This window comes from Rattus rattus, chromosome 2 (genome assembly GCF_011064425.1).
Source record: "Rattus rattus isolate New Zealand chromosome 2, Rrattus_CSIRO_v1, whole genome shotgun sequence".
NCBI lineage: Eukaryota > Metazoa > Chordata > Mammalia > Rodentia > Muridae > Rattus > Rattus rattus.
This window is the reverse complement of record NC_046155.1, coordinates 29,012,666-29,035,778: the sequence shown is the minus strand read 5'-3', so window position 1 is coordinate 29,035,778 and position 23,113 is coordinate 29,012,666. Positions and strand designations below refer to the sequence as shown.

At 42.9% G+C, this 23,113-nt stretch overlaps 2 protein-coding genes across 2 annotated transcripts in view; one reads left to right on the top strand and one right to left on the bottom strand.

The window, feature by feature from the left end:
• Positions 1 to 6,542: 6,542 nt before the first annotated feature.
• The window catches only part of Spata6l (spermatogenesis associated 6 like), a 41,767-nt gene continuing 25,196 nt past the window's right edge, over positions 6,543 to 23,113 (top strand). The window contains exons 1-4 of the mRNA XM_032891772.1: positions 6,543 to 6,701; positions 10,624 to 10,761; positions 14,096 to 14,144; positions 18,273 to 18,314. Coding sequence (XP_032747663.1) covers positions 6,663 to 6,701; positions 10,624 to 10,761; positions 14,096 to 14,144; positions 18,273 to 18,314 — 268 coding nt within the window. The 5' untranslated portion in view covers positions 6,543 to 6,662. The remainder of the gene's footprint in view (positions 6,702 to 10,623; positions 10,762 to 14,095; positions 14,145 to 18,272; positions 18,315 to 23,113) is intronic.
• Plpp6 (phospholipid phosphatase 6) lies at positions 7,477 to 10,487 on the bottom strand. Its single transcript, XM_032891771.1, has one exon. The coding sequence runs from the start codon at positions 10,282 to 10,284 to the stop codon at positions 9,391 to 9,393; it is 894 nt and encodes a 297-aa protein (XP_032747662.1). The 5' UTR covers positions 10,285 to 10,487; the 3' UTR covers positions 7,477 to 9,390.

Sequence of the window (23,113 nt, the reverse complement as noted above, 5' to 3'; positions counted from 1 at the left end):
TTTTCAGGCTTCTCTTTTCTATTCTTTCTGGTTTTGTAAGAATCATTTCGATTCTGCTTTCTTTTTGATTCAGTAATAGAAGTTGTTGGGGGAAAATAGCACTTAACGGCATCTAACAGTATTAAATGAAAAGCCAGATTCCTTTCAAGTACTCTGAGGCTCTTTCCAAAGTTATATTATATGTTAAGTGTCTTTGATGGTCCACCCTCCCCCACCGACCCTGGAGTACTCTAAGCATAATTATACACATTGTATTTTCATTCTTTTCAAAATGGCAGTGTACTCGATATATTTTCCGTACCACACGTTTATTTTCTTTTTAGAGGTTGTTTACTGTTAAAACAGCTCTGCTCCCTTCTTTTTTTTAATGCTCTTTACTATCCATCAGTTTTAATGTCTCCACCCAATGAACATTTGTTCCCATTTTTTTAAAAATATCTTAACAATTCAGCATGCATCCTCATGGTTTCTTTGTGAAAATATATCTACATGCTAAATTCCTCACAGCAGAAATACTGAGCCAAGTTAAAAATTTTGATAGACATTATCGAATCACTTTCTTGGGAAGTTGTATATTGTAAGCAGAATAATGGTGCCCAAAGCTGTCCATATCCTGATCATGGAGACTGAAAGCAGGTTATCTTAGATAATGAAGGGGATATTCAGATTTCACGTGGAAATGAGGTTGTTAACTAACCAACCTTATGACTGGGGAATTATCTTGGATACTCTGAGTAGTCCAAATGTGATCATAAAGGTCTTTAAAATTTTATCTTATTTTAAAATTATGTGTATGTATGTGTGTCTGTGTGTGGGTGTATGCACGTGAATGGAGGTGCTAGCAGAGACCAGAAATATCAGATCGTCTGGAACTTGATTTACAGACATCAGTGAGTCATTCAGCATAGGTGGTCGGAACCAAACATGCGTCCTCCGTGAGAGCAGTAACTGCTTTTAAACCTCACTCCAGACCAATGATAAAGATCACAAAAAGTGAAGAACAGAGTCAAAACAAAGGCAGCATATGCAAGACTTGACTTGGTATTGTTGACTTTGAAGCTGGAAGAAGGGAGCTTTGAGCCATGGAGGCCCAGCAACCTTTTGAAGCTGGAAATGGAGAAGAACTGAAAGGTTCCAGGGGTAGAGCCCTTCTGCCACCTTCCTGGAACTTACTCTGGAGACCAGGCTGGCCTGGAATTCACAGAGATCCACCTGCTTCTCCCTTGCCAGTGCTCATATTAAAGGTGTGCCCCACCATGCCCAGCTGATAATACAATTTTTTTTTTTTTATCATCCGTCTTGAGTTTCATTTGTTCTAGGCATCTAGGGTAATTCAAGCATTTGGGCTAATAGCCACTTATCAATGAGTACATACCATGTATGTCTTTCTGTGATTGGGTTAGCTCACTCAGGATGATAGTTTCCAGTTCCAACCATTTGCCTACGAATTTCACAAAGTCATTGTTTTGATAGCTGAGTAATATTCCATTGTGTAGATGTACCACATTTTCTGTATCCATTCCTCTGTTGAAGGGCATCTGGGTTCTTTCCAGCTTCTGGCTATTATAAATAAGGCTGCATGAACATAGTGGAGCACGTGTCTTTTTTATATGTTGGGGCATCTTTTGGGTATATGCCCAGGAGAGGTATAGCTGGATCCTCAGGCAGTTCAATGTCCAATTTTCTGAGGAACCTCCAGACAGATTTCCAGAATGGTTGTAGCAGTCTGCAACCCCACCAACAATGGAGGAGTGTTCCCCTTTCTCCACATCCTCGCCAGCATTTGCTGTCACCTGAGTTTTTGATCTTAGCCATTCTCACTGGTGTGAGGTGAAATCTCAGGGTTGTTTTGATTTGCATTTCCCTTATGACTAACGATGTTGAACATTTCTTTAGGTGTTTCTCAGCCATTCGGCATTCCTCAGCTGTGAATTCTCTGTTTAGCTCTGAACCCCATTTTTTAATAGGGTTATTTGCCTCCCTGCTGTCTAACTTTTCAGTTCTTTGTATATTTTGGATATAAGCCCTCTATCTGTTGTAGGATTGGTAAAGATCTTTTCCCAATCTGTTGGTTGCCGTTTTGTCCTAACCACAGTGTCCTTTGCCTTACAGAAGCTTTGCAGTTTTATGAGATCCCATTTGTCGATTCTTGATCTTAGAGCATAAGCCATGGGTGTTATGTTCAGGAAATTTTTTCCAGTGCCCATGTGTTCCAAATGCTTCCCTAGTTTTTCTTCTATTAGTTTGAGTGTATCTGGTTTGATGTGGAGGTCCTTGATCCACTTGGACTTAAGCTTTGTACAGGGTGATAAGCATGGATCGATCTGCATTCTTCTACATGTTGACCTCCAGTTGAACCAGCACCATTTGCTGAAAATGCTATCTTTTTCCATTGGATGGTTTTGGCTCCTTTGTCAAAAATCAAGTGCCCATAGGTGTGTGGGTTCATTTCTGGGTCTTCAATTCTGTTCCATTGGTCTATCTGTCTGTCTCTGTACCAATACCATGCAGTTTTTATCACTATTGCTCTGTAATACTGCTTAAGATCTGGGATAGTGATTCCCCCTGAAGTCCTTTTATTGTTGAGGATAGTTTTAGCTATCCTGGGTTTTTTGTTATTCCAGATGAATTTGCAAATTGTTCTGTCTAACTCTTTGAAGAATTGGATTGGTATTTTGATGGGGATTGCATTGAATCTGTAGATCGCTTTTGGTAGAATGGCCATTTTTACTATATTAATCCTGCCAATCCATGAGCATGGGAGATCTTTCCATCTTCTGAGATCTTCTTCCATTTCTTTCTTCAGAGTCTTGAAGTTCTTATTGTACAGATCTTTCCCTTGCTTGGTTAAAGTCACACCCGAGGTACTTTATATTATTTGGGTCTATTATGAAGGGTGTCATTTCCCTAATTTCTTTCTCGGCCTGTTTCTCTTTTGTGTAGAGGAAGGCTACTGATTTATTTGAGTTAATTTTATACCCAGCCACTTTGCTGAAGTTGTTTATCAGCTTTAGTAGTTCTCTGGTGGAACTTTTGGGATCACTTAAATATACTATCATATCATCTGCAAATAGTGATATTTTGACTTCTTCTTTTCCGATCTGTATCCCCTTGACCTCCTTTTGTTGTCTTATTGCTCTGGCTAGAACTTCAAGAACTATATTGAATAAGTAGGGAGAGAGTGGGCAGCCTTGTCTAGTCCCTGATTTTAGTGGGATTGCTTCAAGTTTCTCTCCGATAATACAATTTTTAAGGCCCCGTATGATGGTTTGTATTTGCTTGGCTCAGGGAGTGGCCCTGTTGGAGTAGGTGTGTCACTGTGGGTGTGGGCTTTAAGATCTTCATCCTAGCTGCCTGGAAGTCAGTATTCTGCTAGCAGCCTTAGATGAAGACATAGAACTCTCAGCTCCTCCTGCACCATGCCTGCCTGGACACTACCATGTTCCTGCCTTGATAATGAACTGTATTTCTGAACCTGTAAGGCAGCTCCAATTAAATGTTGTCCTTATAAGAGTTGCCTTGGCCATGGTGTCTGCTCATAGCAGTAAAACCCTAAGACACCTTGAGAATACAGAAATTTGTTACAGTAGCCACAGAATACTCATACATTGTATTTATTTCCATTCCCACCTATATGTTTCCTCACACCCATTCCTTTTGTTCCTTAAAAAAAAGTTTCTGTCCTCATAGGGACTGTTTTTATTATTTGAAAAGAAGCATTTATGACGTTGGGTTACTAATTCATTGTTTTAGGTTAAAAGAAACATCCCCATCATAAGGACCTGTTTGTCACATTCATAATCCTGGTTAATTAACTCTTTGGAAAATCCCATTTGGGGAATGCTTTTGTTTTCTATTTTGTGGTCAGGATATGACTGGGATGGGCTATGCGTCATTCCTTCAAAGCTGAGGCTGAGGCCATCACGCTGCTCTGCAGAAGTACTCTGGGAAACATACTGTCTTTAGGTCTCTGCTGTTGTAATAAAACACCATGAGCAAAGTCAACACGAGGAGGAAAGTGTTTATCTCATCTTCCTTCCGACTCTCAGGTCACATCCTGTCACTGAGGTCAGTCAGAGCAGGAGCTCCAGGCAGAATGGAAGCACAAGCAATGGAGGAGCCCTGCTTACACACTTGCTCAGTTTTCTTTCTTAGACAACTCAGGACCACCTGCCCAGAATGGGTATATCAATCAATTGATTTTTCATTAATCATTAATCGAGACAAGGCTTCACAGGTTTGCTTGCAGGCCAGTCTTCTGAAGGCATTTTCTCAATTAGGTCGTTCCCAGATATATGTAGGGTTGTGTTAGGTTGACAAAAACACCAACCCAGTACAGGTGGCTAGATTGGAGATGAAGCCGTATTTTTTACTTAACTTGGTGGCATTCCCATCCTTGAATGGTTTCCTTTGGTCTCCATCCAAGATGGCAGCATCATGGGTGGAATGATCTGCAAGATGGGCTTGGGTCATTATGGATGCAGCATCTTCCACATATCTGTGACCTGGGTGACATGTGTGAACTTGGGTAATATGTTGTTCAGGATTGGGACAAGTTAGAGACCTGGTGGCATATGTAAACTGTATGTATGTGTTATGTGTATGTGTATGTGTTAACTGGTATGTATATTGAGGGTCACCTTGATAAAAGACAGTGGGTTAAACAAAGGGTTATAAAAATTCTACTTGGCCAGGTAAAGGAGAGAAAACACAGACAAAAAGAACGGCTAGGTAGTCCAAGGGAATTCAGAAGAAATCAGGGCTCTGCTGTCCTATCGAGGTATGTCTAGTAAGACCGAGCTAGGAGAGCCTAGTAATATCAAGAGATAGAAAGACTGAAACAGGGTGTGCAGATGGGACAGTGTTTCTAGGGACCAATAACCTCTGTGTTTTGGCGGCAGTAAGGTGGCAGAGCCCCTGGACTCAGACATGACTGTTGTGATAGGCTATGTAGCCTTGGGGGAAAGGCTGTTTGGTTTCCTGGTCTGAAGCTGTAAAGCACAAGTAACACTGTCCTCAAAGAAATGACCACATGCAACATGCCCACCTCTGTGCAGATCTTCAATTGGAACTGATTCTTCCCTTCTCTTTTACCTCTAGAAGTTTAACTATCAACTTGTTTTTGAGACACTAGTATTATCATTGGTGATGTCCCTGTGAAGACATCATCACAGGTCTTGTACCAGTTAACTGTTGTGACGAATCTGTGCTCTGGGCATCCGGAGAGCCAGGAACCCGTCCGTGTCTGTCTTTGTGCGCTGAGAGAGTACTGGGAACTGGATACAGATGGAACGCTGTGTCCTTCATCACACTGAGCTTGCCTTCAAAGAAAAACTGTAGCTTCTGAAGGGAATATCTTCAGCAGTATCTTTTAGGGACACCTTTCTGTACTGTTTCAACTGCACACGCCCTCAAGGTAAAGTATCAATGATAAATCACACGACAGTTTTTAAAATTCTATTTTGAGTCACGGTCTCATGGAGTCCAGGCTGACCCTCAAACTCACTAGATATTTGTGGTGGTTTGCATATGCTTGGCACTATTAGGAGGAGGGTCTGATGAATACTAGGCAAACATTAGCAACTGAACCACATGGTCCAGCCCTCGTTTTACAAGAATACGTATGTATTTACTCTATAGACCTTTCAGGAAATTCTTGATTGGCTAAAATACACCCACATTCTCCTCCTGTCTGCTGTTTTTTGTTTTTGTTTTGTTTGTTTTATTATTTTTAAAATAACAATGGGAAGATGTGATTTCTCTTGCCAGTTAAATCTTACTCTGCCTGATTTACAGTGTAACTGCTGCTTTGGCAAATGCAATAACTACCCCCTGGGAGGTGGTGCAATCAATGTTCGCTTTAAACTACTAGGAAAGCTGAACAGTGCAGGGAAGAGGAACTGACGACTTTTCTTCTAGATCTGAGATTCCTAACTTAAGTCTCTTCAGCAATGACCTATTTGTAGTTAGTTCACTACTCAATCTACTGCCGGTGAACATGTTTTCTGGAGCAAAGAAGGGGACAGGACATTTAATAAGCAAGAGAGTCCCCTAGGGAACAGAGAACTATGCTAAATAGAAATGTCCACAGGAATCCCAGTGTCTGGGGCCCCGTAGCCATTAAAAATGATTACACAACGGAGCTATGATCTCATTCCACTTTGGGGATGGAAACTGTTAAACATTTGAACACAATAACTGGGACCACGGAGTGTCCAGAGAGAGAGAGAGAGAGAGAGAGAGAGAGAGAGAGAGAGAGAGAGAGAGAGAGAGGAAAAAAAACTCCTAACATCTGAGGACAGGTTTCCAAGCCTTTAGACAGTCGCTGGGCCAGGCCACCACCAGGGTTCCCAGCAGAGCATAAGCACGCCTGCGTCTCAGCCTCCCAGGAGTTCCAGAGGAGAAGGTTGAGCAAGGTTGAGCGTTTGAGTGTCCATGGCAACCAGACGCATCCGCCTTCTGAAAGCTTACACTCCAAAGTTTGTTGTGAGCTACCCATCCCGGTGGGAGGGACCTGGGCCGGGAGCACTGATGGGGGAACAAAGGGGAGGGGGTAGGGGTTAGGGAAGCTTCTGGAAAAACACTTGCCTTGATGTAAACTAAGAAATAATTGGTTCAAGGCTCAGCACAAAGGGATCTTTGCGGTGCACAGGGAAGGAAGGATGCCTCTGGAGGTGGTGGTGGAGCTCCAAATCCGGGCGGTAAGACACCTGCTAGCCAACCGCGTTAACCCCAAGTTCTCCTTTGCTTACTCCGCACATTCCTTTCAGGACAGATCTGTCCTTCCGTCCCTAAGATTCCTCACATTTCTCCCTTGGACCTCTTAGCCTTTAAACTCAGTTCAATCTGTTCCGTCTTTCACTTTTCTTTCCAAAACCAACGTGTTTCTTGGCTTCTTTAAAACAATCCTGACTTAGGTTCCAGCAGGATTTTGGTTTTAAAAATACTTTGTGAAAGAATTTAAATTATTTTTTTTAAGTAATCAACGATTATATCATTTTTAAAATCTCCACCTTTGACATTGTTCCCTTAGCTTCGGATTGCCAGTTTCAGCAGGGTAATCAATCTAACGATAAACACTCTGTAATAACCCACCAACTCCTTAAACGAGGTGCAGGGGCACAGGTGTCTTTGCTGTTCCCATTCGGGAGTCAGCCATTCCTCTTGTTTTGCTCTCCTGTCCTCCAAGACTGGCATGGGCAGTTTATACCATAGTTACATAGTGAGTGGATGCTAACAGGATATGGCATGGAAATTCGGCTAGACGCTGTGCAATCAGTAAACTGTAAGGTTTCCCTGAATGGATAGAAATGCAAGGAAAACGAGAGGGTCCTGTCCTGGTTTTGGTTCCATTTTGCTGACAGTTTTCAGTTGGGCTGTATCAATTTCAAGTGCTCAGGATGAGGAAGGAATCCACAAGAAGCCGAGTGATCTCTCTCACGGCAAAGCAGAAATGAAAGACTTCACCTCAGACCATTTAACATTACCAGTTAATTTATTTCGATTTTTTTTAAAAGGTATCCTTCATTGTACAAGTAATTAACATAGAAATCAGTTTTTACTCGAGAGAATTTAGGATTACTCATGAAGTCAGATAAATTGATCTCATCTGTATTTTAAAAGCCAGCAAACTCAGGTCCCAGCAAACAAAACATGGGATTTCAGAAGTGCAACTAGAAACTAGAAGGTGGGCCCTCAGTTAGTAGACTTGGGGACACTATAAGAAGTCACTTTCAAATGTCTGGCTTGAATGTTATAATGAAAAACCATCTCCAAAAGTTTAAACAACACACTCAGACCTCTTAGAACCTCACAGCTCAGCAGATCTGGTAAGGGAAGAGGTAGTCTGTGTTTAGGTTGTTGTGGGAATGTGATAACTGTTTTATTTATCGAAAGAGCTGTTCCTGTTGGTGTGCCTGACCCCCACTCGCAAAGGTCCTAAACCTAACCCTACTTCCTCCAACGGAGAACCAGTTTCTCACTGCCATTTTCCACAGTCCTGTCCATCCACATCCTTGAACATTAGACCATAGTCCACAGTCCTTTTTTTGAATGCCAGAACAACTGGCCAGTAAGATTATCTGATGACGCCACTTTCACCAGTGATTTAAAGGCTTTTTTTCCAGACACAGCAGCATTTACAGATTTAATGAACATACCCTCTTTGGTCTTTCTAGGTCAGACAAATAGAGTCTACCATATTATTTGGTCATCTTTGGTCTTATGAGTGGGGGAATCACCATGAATGAACAGCTTTCAATGTAAACAGAAATTTAAGAGTTATACCTATTGCTCACGAAGGGCAATAGGCTCTCCTGAAAAGTTTCAAGTCCTGTTACCTAAAATGAGCTGGATACAGCGAAGTGGGACTGATAGGAAAAGGAGGACACAGTCATCCTTGTGGTGCACAGGAAAGCTATGAAGACGCACAGAAAAGAACCACATCGCTCTTCAATGTTTTACTTAACTGAGGATCATTTGCTGTACTCAGTAGACATGACAGACAGCAGGGCTTCATTTCCTGTCCCCAGCCATTGCCATCTGTGGACAGCCTCCACCCAAACTCTTAAGTTCCCCTGACTCTCCCGGGCAGGTCAGCTTCTTGCCCTCCTGGCATGCTACTTGTCAACAGGATTGGGGAATGAAACAGTAGCCTCATACTTACATTTCTGTGGGAACCTTAGACAAGCCCACCTTTTGAGTATGTCTTCTTCGACATCTCGGCTTGTTCTATGAATGCTAAAAGATAACATGAAAGCGCAGTGGGAAGTAAATATCTAAAGACCGTTCGAGAGGTACAGGGAGAAGAGAGGCAAGTACTTTGTGGAACCTCTTTTTACTACCAAGTCCGCGAAGGTGGGAGAGTTTAAGGAATCAGGATAAAGAAAAAGCTCCAAGGACGGCAACAGATGTTCAGAGGGTAAACTGGAAAAAAGAACTCTGTCTTGAACTTTAAAAATATTGTTTAAAATCTACCGCAGGTAAAGGGCTGGGAATAGCACATGGTTTAGCTAGTGGCTCTTAAAATTCAATTTACAAGTGATAACATCTTTTTTTTCTTTGGCGGGGAAGGAATTGCTCATTAACACTATTCGGTCAACTTTAAGTAAATAGCAAAAGTATAATCAGCCAGCTTGATTTGTTTGCAGCTGTCTTGTGGATAAACAGCTGTCAAATACATACACAATAGGCTTTGTTTCTCTAGTATGGCGGTGTTCAGTAATAGCCTGCATGTGCTCCGGTCTAGGAACATGTCAAGACAGTGGGGTCCCAGAATTCTCAAAGGCGCCTAAAATGTCTGAGGGACAACTGGATGGCTCTGGCTTAGGTCAGAATCCTCGAACGCGGAGTCCTTCAGACCTCGTGGTGCCAACAATCAATGAGATGGGGTCACTGTTGATTCCACAGTACAAAAAGAACTGGAACATTGTGGGGTGACAGCCAGCAATAATCCACAATGCTGTACTGCATGTAGCCCAGGAAAAAGCCAAACGCCACATCAGTGACATTGTGCCGCCCAAGCATGACCCTGGAGAGACCCAAGACGAAGGCCCACAGGACCACCAGCACCCTCAGTGGAATGGCCAGTACCAGGTGGTTCAGGATGAACCGCGACACCAAGGCGGCCCTCGTGGCGTGACCCGAGGGAAAGGAGTACTTGTCCACAGAGAGGGTGAAAAACATGTCCATCTGATTGTGCGCCGGTCGGCGCCTGCGGACCAGCCCTTTAATCACAGCCACCAGCAGTAGGTCCAACAGCAGGGCGAAGAGCAGGTTCATCAGCACTTCGCGCCCGGCCCAGCTGTCGCTCCTAAGCAGGCAGTAGAGGGTGCCCAGCAGCCAGGGGATGCCATGTCCTGAGATCTCCAGCAGCTTCATCAGGGGCCGCACGCTGCCCCAGGCCGAGCTCTCCCCAGCACACACCCCCAGCTTCTTGGACAGCCACAGGTCGATGGCCAGCAGGGAGCGCAGGGCGATGCCCAGGAAGGACGGGTTCAAGTTCATGCGGGCGTCCTCCGGCGGCGGGGCAGGAGCTGCTTGTGCAGGGCCCGCAGCAGCCAGCGGGAAGGAGCCGCGCCGGTGCACCGGGCTGTCGGAAGCGCGCAGCCGGGCGCAGGCGGGGTCCGCGCCCGAGCGGCAGCTCAGCAGCGACTGGAACTCGAACCTGCCGCTGCCGCCGCCGCTGCCGCCGCCGCCGCCGCCGTGGGCCGGGCTGCCCGGGACGCTGCTTCCGCCCGAGGAGCCTAGCGGCCGTCCCTCGATAGTCCTCCGGGGGCTCGGCATCGCGGCAGGCGGCCGGTCCCGGGGACCCGGCCAGACCGGAGACAGGCTTCCCGGCCCGGCAGCCTCTTCCGCTTCCGCACTGCCATCCCGGAGGGCGGGCCGAGGAGCCGCAGAGCACGATTGTGACACCTGGCGGAGACGTGGGAGGGAACCGGGAGAGCCAGCTTGAGAGAGGTGGGAGGATGGAGAAGCTGGGAAGTGCAGGTGAAGGACACAGTGATGGCGTCATTTCAGAGCTATGGGAGGTTAGGATAAACAGCCCCGCTGCAAAACAAAACAAAACGAAACGAAAACAAAAACAAAAACAAAAAATCTGACTTCCTTCCTCCTCTTTTTAAGATTTCTTGCCCGGGAGTGTTCCTGCCGGACAAGGAAGTTGTGTACCTTGGAGTCTACCTTCTGAATCAGTACCTGGAGACAGACTGCTTTCCCTCTGTGTTCCCTATTGTGATTCAACAGAGCATGAGGTTTGAAAAGGTGATTTTGACTTCTCAGTGGGTTTTGCTGACTGACGCCAGTTAGACCGTCATTATAAAGGATAGGGGTTTTGTACATCTTATTTCCCTTTTTAACACAGTGTAAAAAGCACAAAGCGGCCTTGAGGCAGAAATCGCAGTTTGGAAGTCTTGCTTTTTTGCTATGCAGGCCTGAGCCAAGTTCTGTCAATTGAGTGCTAAATACCCTGGTGGATGCTTTCTATTCTGGGAAGTCCCATGGCATTTTCTAACTAGAGCAGAGAGCGTTTCTGAATGTTCTGGGAGGTGTTAGAGACAGTTAGTTGCATTGCATTTATGAAAGGGGCTATTAATAAACTGCAGATCTTCCGAAAAACTTTCTTAAGCTCGGAAAAATAAATCTATAACCAAATCAGCTATACCTGGTTATTGAAAGTCTGTAGCTAAATAAGAAAGCTGTTCATATTTTCTGAGTTTGTCTTAAGTCATGTGCGTGTTATACAACCACAGTAATAGGGCTAGATTCCATTCCAATGCATGCAGTCGTAATTGGAAAAAACACTGGCCAGGGCTCCCCACTGCAGTACACTGTAGACTATTCGAATAACACCCTAAGGTTTTGGTTTTGGATTTGGAGATGAAATTGGAGTAATTTTTAGTTAACCTAATGGTTTTGTCCAGTGTCCCTAAGGTGGGCTTTTAGGGCGAGGGAAGACTGAGGGAAGACTGCATCACATCCATTCCAAAGTCTGGAAGATGCTTTCCAGAAACCCACCTATCTCTTTCCAATCCAAGGATGAAAGAAACGATGAAGATGGTAACATTTAAAAGAATAGCAGCCTGTGTGTCTGAAAAGGCCAAGCTGGTCGGGGTAGAAGAGTAAATGGTTATTATCCCGGAAAATACAGTCAGAACCCAGATGATCCTACTGGCCATATGTGGGTGATGGACATGGTGTGAAGTAGATAAGTAGGTGCTGAAAATGAAGAGTCCCCCCACCCCCACCCCCAACCAACATTTCCCCCACTCATCAGTTCCTGGCCCTGTACAAGACTTCTAAGATAGAAATGTAAGAAGTGCATAGAGACAAAATTGTGCAAACAGGGTATGACACATCCGTGAACACCTTGGACACTTAACCTAACCCGACCTCCTCTGTATTTTAAAAGGAGAATGATGAAAAGTCACACTTCAGATGCTTTTCTCCAGCCGGGTGGGAAAGCCTGAGATTACTAGTCAATCATACCATGGAACTGTTTCTTTTTCTTTTTCTTTTTTTTCTTCGGAGCTGAGGACCAAACCTAGGCTTTGCGCTTCCTAGGCAAGCGCTCTACCACTGAGCTAAATCCCCAACCCCATGTTTCTTTTTTCTAAAAACAAAAGTTGTTCAGGCTCATATTCTAGTTTCTTCTAGTTCCAGGTGTCTTGCAATCTGTTCCGTTCTTTAGCTGAAAATATGTGTTAGCGAGTGGCAAAAGCATTTCCCTCCCCCACAAGCCCTTCGCATGGCTTAGATTTGAATAACTTAAAAGCATTTGGGTAAACAAATTCCTCATAAGAATTCACAAGCCCTTGTATTTGAATAGACGAGGCTGACTGGTTGTTCCCCAAGACCATCAGCCCTTACATGTAGATAGGGAAGATTCTTAGAACTGACATACAGAAGTAACCCACAAGCAGCAAACTTACCGTCTCACAGCACTGGAGATTGGACGTCAGAAAAGAATGTTGGTGGCGACCACGCTACTTCCTGTGGTGTGATGGAAGCTAGGTCTTTGGTTTATAACACTGGTTCTCAACCTGTAGGTTGCCACCCCTTGGGAAAGATTGACTCTTTCTCTGGGGTTGCCTAAGACCATCGAAAAAAAACCCCACATGATTCATAACAGCAGCAAAATACAGTTACGGAATAGCAATGAAAATAATTTTATGACTGGGGAGTCACCACACTATGAGGAGTTCTTTTAATGGGTTGCAGGATTAGGAAGGCTGAGAAACACTGGTTTATAGCACTGTAACTCCAGTTTGTACCATTTAAACATTTATCCTCTCTCTAGCACGTGGAATTCAAAACATTCTGAGCGTTAGCCAGAGGAGCTCTGATTCTTTCAGGCAAAAGAAGATATGGGTGAACTGTAAAACAAAAGCAGACTTGTCATTGATCAGAAATGTCAGGTGCCCTTGCTGGGTTCGTGACCTCTGCTGGCTCTGTCCGCTCTAACCAAGTAACTACATTTGCTTTCTCTGGGTTGCATGTCAGAAGAGAAAACTTTGATTGGGCTCTGTATGGTTCCTGGATTTTTTTTTTTCCCTTCTCGAGTGCACTCGTGAATTTATTGCGGTGTATTTTTAACGTATATGCTTAAATACTCACTTGGAAAATAAAAGACATTGATCACGTGTTAAATGCCCAAGCTACTCCATTATGACCTCATTCAAAGTTTAACTAAGCGTATTTGTATTGATCCCATTTGGAAATAAGGTCATATTCTGAAAGACTAGTGTTAGATGTCAACCTGTGAGTTTGGACAGGGATACCATCCAATGGATAACGGTGTGAAATGGAAGGATGGAATTATTGAAATAGTTTAGGGGAAAAACGTTACCTGCATTGACTTAGTAAACACGAGTAGGCAAAACAGTGTCTAGTCTTTGTCCTGAGAGAGGACCTGGCTTTAAAACCTCAGGCAGCGTTTGAACCATGCTTAACCTTAAACATTGTTTAAATCAGAAGGTTAAAGGTTAAAGGTACTACTGAAGAACTGCTGGAAACCTTTTGTTTTCAGAAGGCCCTGTTCTTTCTCTGTGCTGTCTCAGAACCTTTTATTTCAGGAACAAACCCCGCAGATCTGACAATGTTTAAGGTGCCACAGTAATGGTTTTCCCATGTTCAATGGGTGGAGTCGCTCCCAACACTGCTTGTCTTTGGTGTTACACATGGGTAAAATCTGTTTGTCTTCCCGTGTAGCATGGCCAATTTCACGGACAGAGAAGTCATCTAGTTACCACTTGATTCTGCTGTACGCAGAATGTTTTCTATGCACTCAAGACCCACATGGATGCAAGACATGCTTGCTTGTGGAGTAGGTCAAACGGACGGCATTTTAAGCATATGCTAGACTCAGCTAGCTCAAATTTCTTTGCCCTTATCATTGTGATAATTTTAATTCATCCGTGCTACAGCCATTTGTTGTACTTTTACCACATGCTTCTTAAAAATGTTCCTGTCGAATGCCGAAATGTTACATGGCTTGATTTTCATGTGTGCTAATCCCATAGAAGAACATAAAGTACGGTTTCTGGAAATACCTTCTAGTAAAACTTTGAAAATTTCTTTTCCCTGGTTTTCTCTGTAGGTTTTTGAAGAGGCAATGGATCCTGGAGCTGTTGCAGAACTTTTAGAAAGTAGGTACTTAGGAGGAAAACAAGACTCCTATGTAATTCACAGGACTCTGCCGCCTCTCAAGTGTGCTGTTTCTGTGTTTGATCAATATTTCAATTTAGGGAAATTCTACGGTGAAATTTAGTTCATGTTTTATTTATCGTTTTGTTGCTCGGTTGATTTTTAGAGACATAATCTTGCAATGGAGGTTAGCTGGCCTTGAACTTTCTTCTCCTGCCTCCTCTGTCAGGATACTGGGATTATAGGTAGATGTCATCACATCAACCTTTAAAAATGTTAATTTATAATAATAATAATTTATTTTTTAAATTAAAATAAATCAATAAAATGATAACAATTATTATTGTGTGTCTATGAATATGGGTGTGAGTGTATAATGTGTGCTTGAGACAGTTAGAGGACAGTGTTGGCGAATTGGCTCACTCCTTCCATTTTGAGTTCTTGAGCTAGAATTTGGGTCCTTGGGCTTGTGTGATTTTGCCCCCTGAGTCATCTTACTGCCTACTACACTATTTTAAATTGTTATAATCACTATTTTAAATTGTTATAATCCTTCTTAATATAGATGTGAAACCAGATGTGGTGGTATAGGACTCTTAACTCCAGTTCTTAGAAGGTCTGGATCTCTAAGAACAAGAGGATCAGTACTTCAGGATTAACCTAGCTAGCTTGAGGGTGGCTTGGATTACATGAGATTGTCTTAAAAACAAAATGCAACAAAATTTTGTAGGATAGACATGATTTTTCTGGATGACATTTTTCTGCTCGGTTATTATAAACATTAATTGGATGTTTTTGCAACAGTCAGATCATTTGATTAGAACATTTTCATCGCCACAAAGAGAAACTTTACACCTGTTAACAGTTACTACTTACGCTTCTCTTACCCTTCTATCGAATGCAAATCCCAGAGCCCAGGCTGGCCTCGAACTCCTCTCTCTGTTTCCTGAGTGCTGAGATTACAGGTGTGTTGAAGCCTGTGGTGTGAAGTGCTTTCTTAACCATTGTTTTGCATGCCTTTAATAGCTAACAGGGTTGAGAGTACTTTGGAGAAATGCCTATTCAGATTTTCTTCCTACTTTTTAATTTAATTGTCTGTCTCTGAAACAGTTATGTCTTCTTTATCTAGAATCCTAAGACTTTTTTTTTTTTTTTCTTTTCTTTTTTTCGGAGCTGGGGACCGAACCCAGGGCCTTGCGCTTGCTAGGCAAGCGCTCTACCACTGAGCTAAATCCCCAACCCCCTAAGACTTTTAATGAAAGGAAATATCTAATATTTGTCTGACCTTCACTTAATATGGTGATCTACAGTCACACCTATTTTCTGCTGCTAATAACTTACATTTATTCTTTGTTACGTCTGTGTGGTGGTTCGAATAAGAATAGTACCATAGGCTTATATATTTGAATGAATACTTGTCCCCCTGTCAGTTGGAGCCACCTGGACAGGATTTTGTGGCATGGCTTTGTTGACAAGATGTGTCACTGGAGGATGGGCTTTGAGGTTTCAAACACCCATGCCACTCCCAGCATCTCCTGATCAGGATGTGAGTTCTCAGCTCCTGTTCTAGCACTATGCCCGCTGGCCTGCATGCCTGCCCGCCCGCTGCTGCCACGCTCCCTGCCGTGATGGTCATGGACTCACCCTCTGCCTCTCTGGGACACACATTAAACATTTTCTTTCATACATTGCCTTGGTCATAGTGTCTTATCACAGCAATAGAAACATAACCAAAGCAGTACGGACAAATCTCCACTATGTATGTCCAGTGTGCTTTCTTCATCTGTCAGGGATCAGCTGGGCTGATTCTCTAGATTGGCTATTGTGGATAGCACTAGAGTAAACATTGAATATTTTGGTGTAGGTATTTTGGTAGTATATTGCCTTGGATTCTTTGGGTAGATACCAAAAAAGTGATATAAGCTGGGTCATATGGTCCTTTTTTTGTTTTTTTTTTTTTTAGTTTTGTTTTTTGGATAACCTCTATATTGACTGGACTAATTCACATTCCCACCAGTAATGTATAATGGTCCTCCCTTTCCCAGAGTTTTACCAACATTTGTTATTTTCTTGGTATCTAGTTTAACTGGTGAGAGAGGGAATCTTTATGTAGTTTTAATTTGTGTTCTCTTTATGTCTAAAGATGTTTAACATTTTTTCATGTTTATGAGACTAGGTTTCATGTAGACCAGGCTGGCTCCAAGGTCACTATGTAGCTGAGGATGGCCGTGACTCCTGACTTGCCGGTCTCTAGTTCCTAAGTGCTGGGTTCCAGGTGTGTGCTGTCACACCTGCCCTGTCTCACGTGCTTATTACTAATGTGTACTTCATCTTTTAACTATTGTGCACTCCTTTCATTAGCTCATTTGTTGATTGGGTTGTTTGATTTTTTGGTGTTTTGGGAGTTCTTTATATATTCTAGATATTAATCCTTATACATATATGGCTGGTGAAGATTTCTCTTCAGTTCTTTAGCTCTTTTTCATTTCCCTTGCTATGCAGAAGACTTAATTTCAGGCAGTCCCATCTGTCAGTTCCTGGTATCACTTCTTGAGCTGTTGGCACTGTTTCCAGAAATGTTTTACCTTTCCCTGTATCTTAAAGTGTTTCCCCTTACAGTATCACTTTTATATTATGCCCTTTGCTGTCTTTCTGATTGGTGTTTTGTGCAGGACAAGAGGTAAGGATAGAGCTCCATTCTCTGTCAGTGGTTCTCTAGCTTCGCCAGCACCATTTGTTGAAGAGTTGTCTTCTCTGCTGTGTATTCTGGTTCCTGGACACTCCGTTCTACTGTATCGTTTGACATGATCCTTTCTGTTGGTTTTGTTACTGTGGCTCTGTGGTATGACTTGAATCAGGCATTGTGATAGCCCCAGCATGCTTTTAGCTATCGTGTGGTGTGTGTGTGTGTGTGTGTGTGTGTGTGTGTGTGTGTGTGTGTGGTATGTGTGTGTGTGTGTGTGGTATGTGAGTATGGGTGTATATGTAGAAGTCAGAGGATACCTTTTAGGAGTGGTTATCTCTTGCTTGGGGGTTCTGAGGATTTTTTTCGCATCATCAGGCTTGAGTGACACGTGCTTTAATTTGCTGAGTCATCCATTCCTCCCGGCCAAGATTCAAAGTTTAGTCTTGTCTTTACAGATGTTTTAGACAGCACCTTTAAAAATATTTTAATCTCAAGGAACATAATAATATATATTTGTATAGTCAAATAGCATGCATTTTAGACAAGCTAAACTCTTCTATTGGTAAATAGCACCTGTATTGTTGAATAGCTTTACAATGAAACATTGCTTCTATAGTACTTTGGGAATATGCCTACTTTTATTGATGTGTGTCTGTGTGCCGTGTGTGTGTGTGTGTGTGTGTGTGTGTGTGTGTGTGTGTGTGCGCACACACACACACACAGGTGCCCACAAAGGCTGGAGAGGGGATCAGATTCCCCGGAGCTGGAGTTACAGGCACCTGTTAGCTGCCTGACACGGGAGCTAAGACCAGAACTTGTATCCCCTGCAAGAGCATTGTGCTCTCTTGACACAGCCATCTTTCCAGCCCCTAATGTACTTTTAAGAGACAAAATGCTGCATGCCTTCCAGGAAGTAAGACCCAAACTCACTTTGCTCCACTCCGTCACTTTACCAAAGTCTGTTTCATTGTTGCTATGGCGCGTATTTCAAACTATACTTGCTCTGTGGCACCCTTGAGAACATGGTTCCAGGACCTCCTCACATACCAAAGTACATAGGTGCTCAAGGACCATAAGTAAAATGACATAGAATTTGCTTATAACCTATGCGTGAGTGTCTGTGTGTGCATATCTCACATAATTTGGATTATCTCTATATCATATACTGTAAGTTTTGGACAAAGTTGTTATTCTGCCTAAGTTAGAGAATAATGAGGAAGGAATATATATCAATACAATGCAATTACTTTTTAAATGTTTTCTGTTTGCAGGTGGTTGAAAGATCGCTGTAGAAGCTCCACTTAGAGAACCTGTGAATACAGAGGGCCAGCTATATTGTTGTTATTAGTAGTCTAAATGAGATACGGTGTTTTTAATTTAGCATTTACTTAATTCTCTGCAGTATTAAAATTAAATATTAAAATCTCATTTTCTTCTTTCTTAGGCTTCCTAACCAGGTTTGAATTAGTACAGCTAGTGTCTCCAGGTAATATGCTAACAAACACACTTCTAAACTAACAATTTCATCTTGAAAGAATGAATGGGGACAAGATTTCAGTTTTCTTTATGACTGAACCGTTTCTAATGGTCTACTGCTCGCCTGGCAGGGTAGAACGTGCCTATTTCTCCTGTTTTGTCCAAGCAGGGCATTATCATTTGAATTTATGACTTTTGAGTTGTATATTAATTTGTTTAGAAATGTTGTATCATATTATGCTGCCTTATATTCAGATATGGTGTGTCAAAAGTTTCATTTTTCCTATATTATGATTTGTTTTTGTTTTTGTTTTTCTTCTAGTCATAGTCATTGTTTTCTGTATTTTTGTTTTTGTTTTGCTTTGTTTTTTTAAGACAGGGGTTCTCTCTGTAGCCCCGGCTGTCCTGAAACTCACTCTGTAGACCAGGCTGGCCTAGAACTCAGAGATTTGCCTGCCTCTGCCTCCCAAGTGCTGTGATTAAAGGTGCAGGCCACCACTGCCCGGCTTCCTCATTGTTTTTGGTTGCTTGCAGAATGAGGTTTGGAGGCAAGAATTTCCCTTTGCTATAAATTTACAATATATTTATTCAAGTCTTTAACCAGTTATGATCAATACACATGTATTTCTTTCATTGCACCATTTAAACCTTTTCTCAAGTGAACTTTATTCTTCCTGACAGTTACTGAGCAGAGACTGATGAGCTGGATAGATGTCTCCGCTAGAGTGGGGAGGACTGAGTAGAGGCTTCCCATGAAGGTTGTGCTTCTGTGCACAATTGAATATCCCTGGGGTCGGCCAGGGGCTCCGGAGAGGGGTTTGGTGCTAGGCATCTGCTTCTTGGTTTTTTTGTTTGTTTGTTTGTTTTGCAAAAGTAGCCCTGTAAACAGATAAGAACTCTGTACTCTTAAGAATACAGGGATGAGCCCTCAGATTATTGCAGCGTGAATCTAGCAACAGACACTTGGACATTATAGTGCGGATTAGGGCTAGGCGCTTGACTGTTACGGCCTGGGATCTGTACACGGATGCTCCAGCGCTGTGGTGTGAACGTGGGGATCAGTGCTGTGAACATGCACACAGCTGTTCCAGTGTGAGTCCAGGTGCAGCCGTTCCAGCGCTGCAGTGTGAATGCAGAGATGAGGCCTTGCGTGCGTGGGGTGAATATGAGAACACTGGGCACGCAAGTGTCACTCTGTGATCAAGGTGTCCCTAGCTTTACACAATTTTAGTGTTATGGTGTCAACCTAGGGATAAACAGGCACCTAAATAGCAGTATCTACAGATTATGGTGTTAATCCAGAGACAGATACTTGAATAAACAGTATGCAGCTCTCCATTCGAGAGTTACTGGTTTTGGCAGAGAATACAGAGCAATGCCTCCTACCCGCTATCTAGAAATGCTCACTGAATGGAAAAAAAAAAAAAAAAAAAAACAGGCTAAAACCAGGCCATTGAGGTTTTTTCCATAATTTTTTTCTTGCTTGACCCAATTTTATGCTTAAACATATAACCCTGTGAATTGGCAAGTTACATTTTATGTTAATAGAATAGGGTCATGTTTATTTTGGTATTACTTAATTTTGTACTAATTTAAAAATACCCAGTATCGAATATTGAGAACATTTTCAACTCACGAATGATTATATAGAGTAAAAGTAGGTAGAGCCTACTCATTAACAATTCCTGATGGATACTTTATGACAGTTTACTGTGTATTCTTTTAGACTTTTAAAAACACACTTAGTATGGCAAATGTGCCTAGTGTTAGGGTAACACAGACGGCTCCCATATATAATTATCTATACTACTCATAGGATATTGGAAGTACTAACTTTCTAGAATTTTATATGTTTTTGAACTATTTTTTTTTAGTCAAACCTTGGCTGGCTTTGAACCCGTGATCCTCCTGTCTCATTCACCCCGTTGAGTGCTTGGACGTACGTGTTTTTCTTGTGACACAGATATCTACCTATGAGGTTGTAAGAATAGCTGTTTGAATAGTTGAGCTGGCAGCATGCATTCCGTTTATAACGAATGGGTTACTCCCATGCAGAATGGGAGCCTTATTGTGCGTGTTTTATGTTCACATGTTCACAGCCCTCCAGTTTCAGACTGCGACTGTAGTGGCACTCAGTTTAAATTACTGAAAAAACTAACAGTTTCACTCAGCACCAGATGCTGTGCAGATAAATCAGTTGATCACACCAATGTGGCATGTGGCAGCAGCAATGGTCTTCGGTATTAACTGAGTAAACGGAGTTAGCCTAAAGTCTCAAGTAGGGTCATATGGAACATTCTGGTTCTCGGAGACCAGTTCTTTTACCAGCTGGCCCGTTGCTTCTTTGTTTTGCTGTAGATAATATATTCTTGTCTGATAGTTTTTACAGCATTCTCAGACACACGTAGGGCAGTTGACCATCAGGTTAGGGATACGGTAGCCATGCTCAGATCTTCGAAGAGCTTACTGCAGTGAATAACTGAGAGTCAGTGACTTTGTTGGTTGTTCAGCTCACAAAGGTGTGAAAAAGTGACAGACACGGGGAGCAGTGTAACTCTACATGACTGTGACTTGGTGCTTTCTTTTTATCAATCTCCTAAGGCTTAAGCTTTCATGCTCTCTAGCAAGTCCAGCTCAATTTTCCACCGCAGTCAATAATGGCCATTAGAAGGCAGTAAGACCTCATGCAGACCTAGCTTTGAATGCCTACTTTGCCATGTGACATCATGACAGGTAAACTCTCAGTCTCAAGGAGAATCAGTGAGCTACTCTATCTGGAAGCATGGTGATAAACTGTCATGTGCTCTAGAAGCACAAGATAGTCTTCAAACTCGTACTGTTACTAGAATTGTCTTTTCTTATAATCCTTTTTTTTTTTTTTTTTTGTGAAAGGGGAAAACACGTTTACTGAAGTCCCCGATGATGTCATTGTCTATGCCATCATCTGGTTGAGCATGCTGAGTGCTTCTAGCCACTTTACTTGACCTATTAGATTAGGCAGTCTGAGCATGCTCACTGGTTATTACCCAGGCTCTGTCATATCTCATTATGTGCTGACATTTCCTCATTGGCTGCTGTGCCAACTCGGAAGACCGTTTTAAGAAACTTTGGAGCCCTCTAGTTTTCTAATTGGTGAAACTAATCCCCATTTCAGCATTATCTTAGTTACTTTTCTGTGATAAAATCTCTAACAAAAGCAACACAGGAAGGAATGGTTTATTGAGGCTTATAATTCAAGGTTATAGTCTATCACCAAGGGGAAGTCCCAGGGTTGGCTGGTCACATTGCATCTACAGTCAAGAGACAGAGTGAGAAGTGCTTGTATTCAACTTACTTTCTTATTTTTACATAGCCCAGGATCCTAGCCCAGGGATCGGTGCCATCCACAGTCTGTAAATTGTACTACTCAGTTAACCTCAACAAGATAATAACCTCTGGCGTGCCCAGATGTCATTCTCCCAGATAATTCTGTCTCATTAAGTTGACAATAGAGATTAACCATCATTAACTCTGCTCTAGTCAACTTGATATCCAGACATATATATTATATGATTATGAGTGCTTTATCTGCAGGTACAACAGAAGAGGGCATCAGACCTCATTGTAGATGGTTGAGAGCCACCATGTGGTTGCTGGGAATCGAACTTGGGACCTCTAGAAGAGCAGAGCACCCAGCACTCTTGATTACTGAGCCGTCTCTCCAGTCCTCCAAATATATCATCTTTAAACATTCATTATTTTATTTATTTATGTATGTGTGTGTATCTGTGTGACTATACGCTATGGATGTGTGGGTGCCTGTGAAGGCCAGAAGATCCTTTCGAGCTGGAGTTATAGACAGTCGTGAGACTCCTGACACAAGTGCTGAAAACTAAAATGGAGTCTTCTGGAAAAGTAGGAAACCATTTCACCACAGAGTCTCTCCAAACTCACCCCAACATGTCGCTTTGAATCATCATCTCCCATCCCTTCCCTCCAAAGCTTCAAATTCATCTCACAATGCAAAACACAATCTGCCTTCAAACGTCCCTTTTGTCTTTAGCAGGTCAGACTCTGTCTGAGACTCAAGGCGATCTCCCAACTATGAGTCTCTATAAAATAGAAAACAAGCCGTGTAGTTCCAACATAGGATGGCCTCACATTCTCATCCGCATCCTAGAAGTGCAAGAGTCAGGGTACAGGAAGGAGTGGTCAAAGAGAGACCAATCAGCACGGAAAACATCACGCCCTACAGCTCCACGTTCAGCATCAGGGCCCATGAGATTGTCTGTGCTCCACAGGGCTTAGATACCCCCCAACCCTCCAGATATGAAACCTGCATTACATACACCTTTTCCGTTTGTTTCCCCTCCATGCCCACAACGACCATTGGTGGATTCCTTACCGTCATGGCCTCTCCTGCATCTTGAGGTCTGCAGTAGAATCAAGTCCTCACATTTCACAGCGTCCCCTTCACAGCTTCGCACAGTGCCCTCTTCTGGCTGCCTTGCAAGGGACTCTGACCCTGAGACCTTTACTGGTCTCAGCTGTTCTCCGAAACTATGGAACAGGATTTCATGACACCTTCAACCTTGCATGGTTCATGACTCAAGACACAGTAGCAGGTGGCAGCAAGCCAGCTCACGGTGAAGCCTGGCCCCCTTGGACTGTGGCTGTGTCGACGTAAATATGATGACCTGGGAAGCACTTTCCTAGCTAGGAGCCTTCAAGGAGAAGGGGACCTTCTTCACTTTAGGAAGGACGAACTTCAATCACATTTGAACCTTCGTACGACAAATCTTCCAGGGGGCGGAGTGTTGAGCTCAGGGC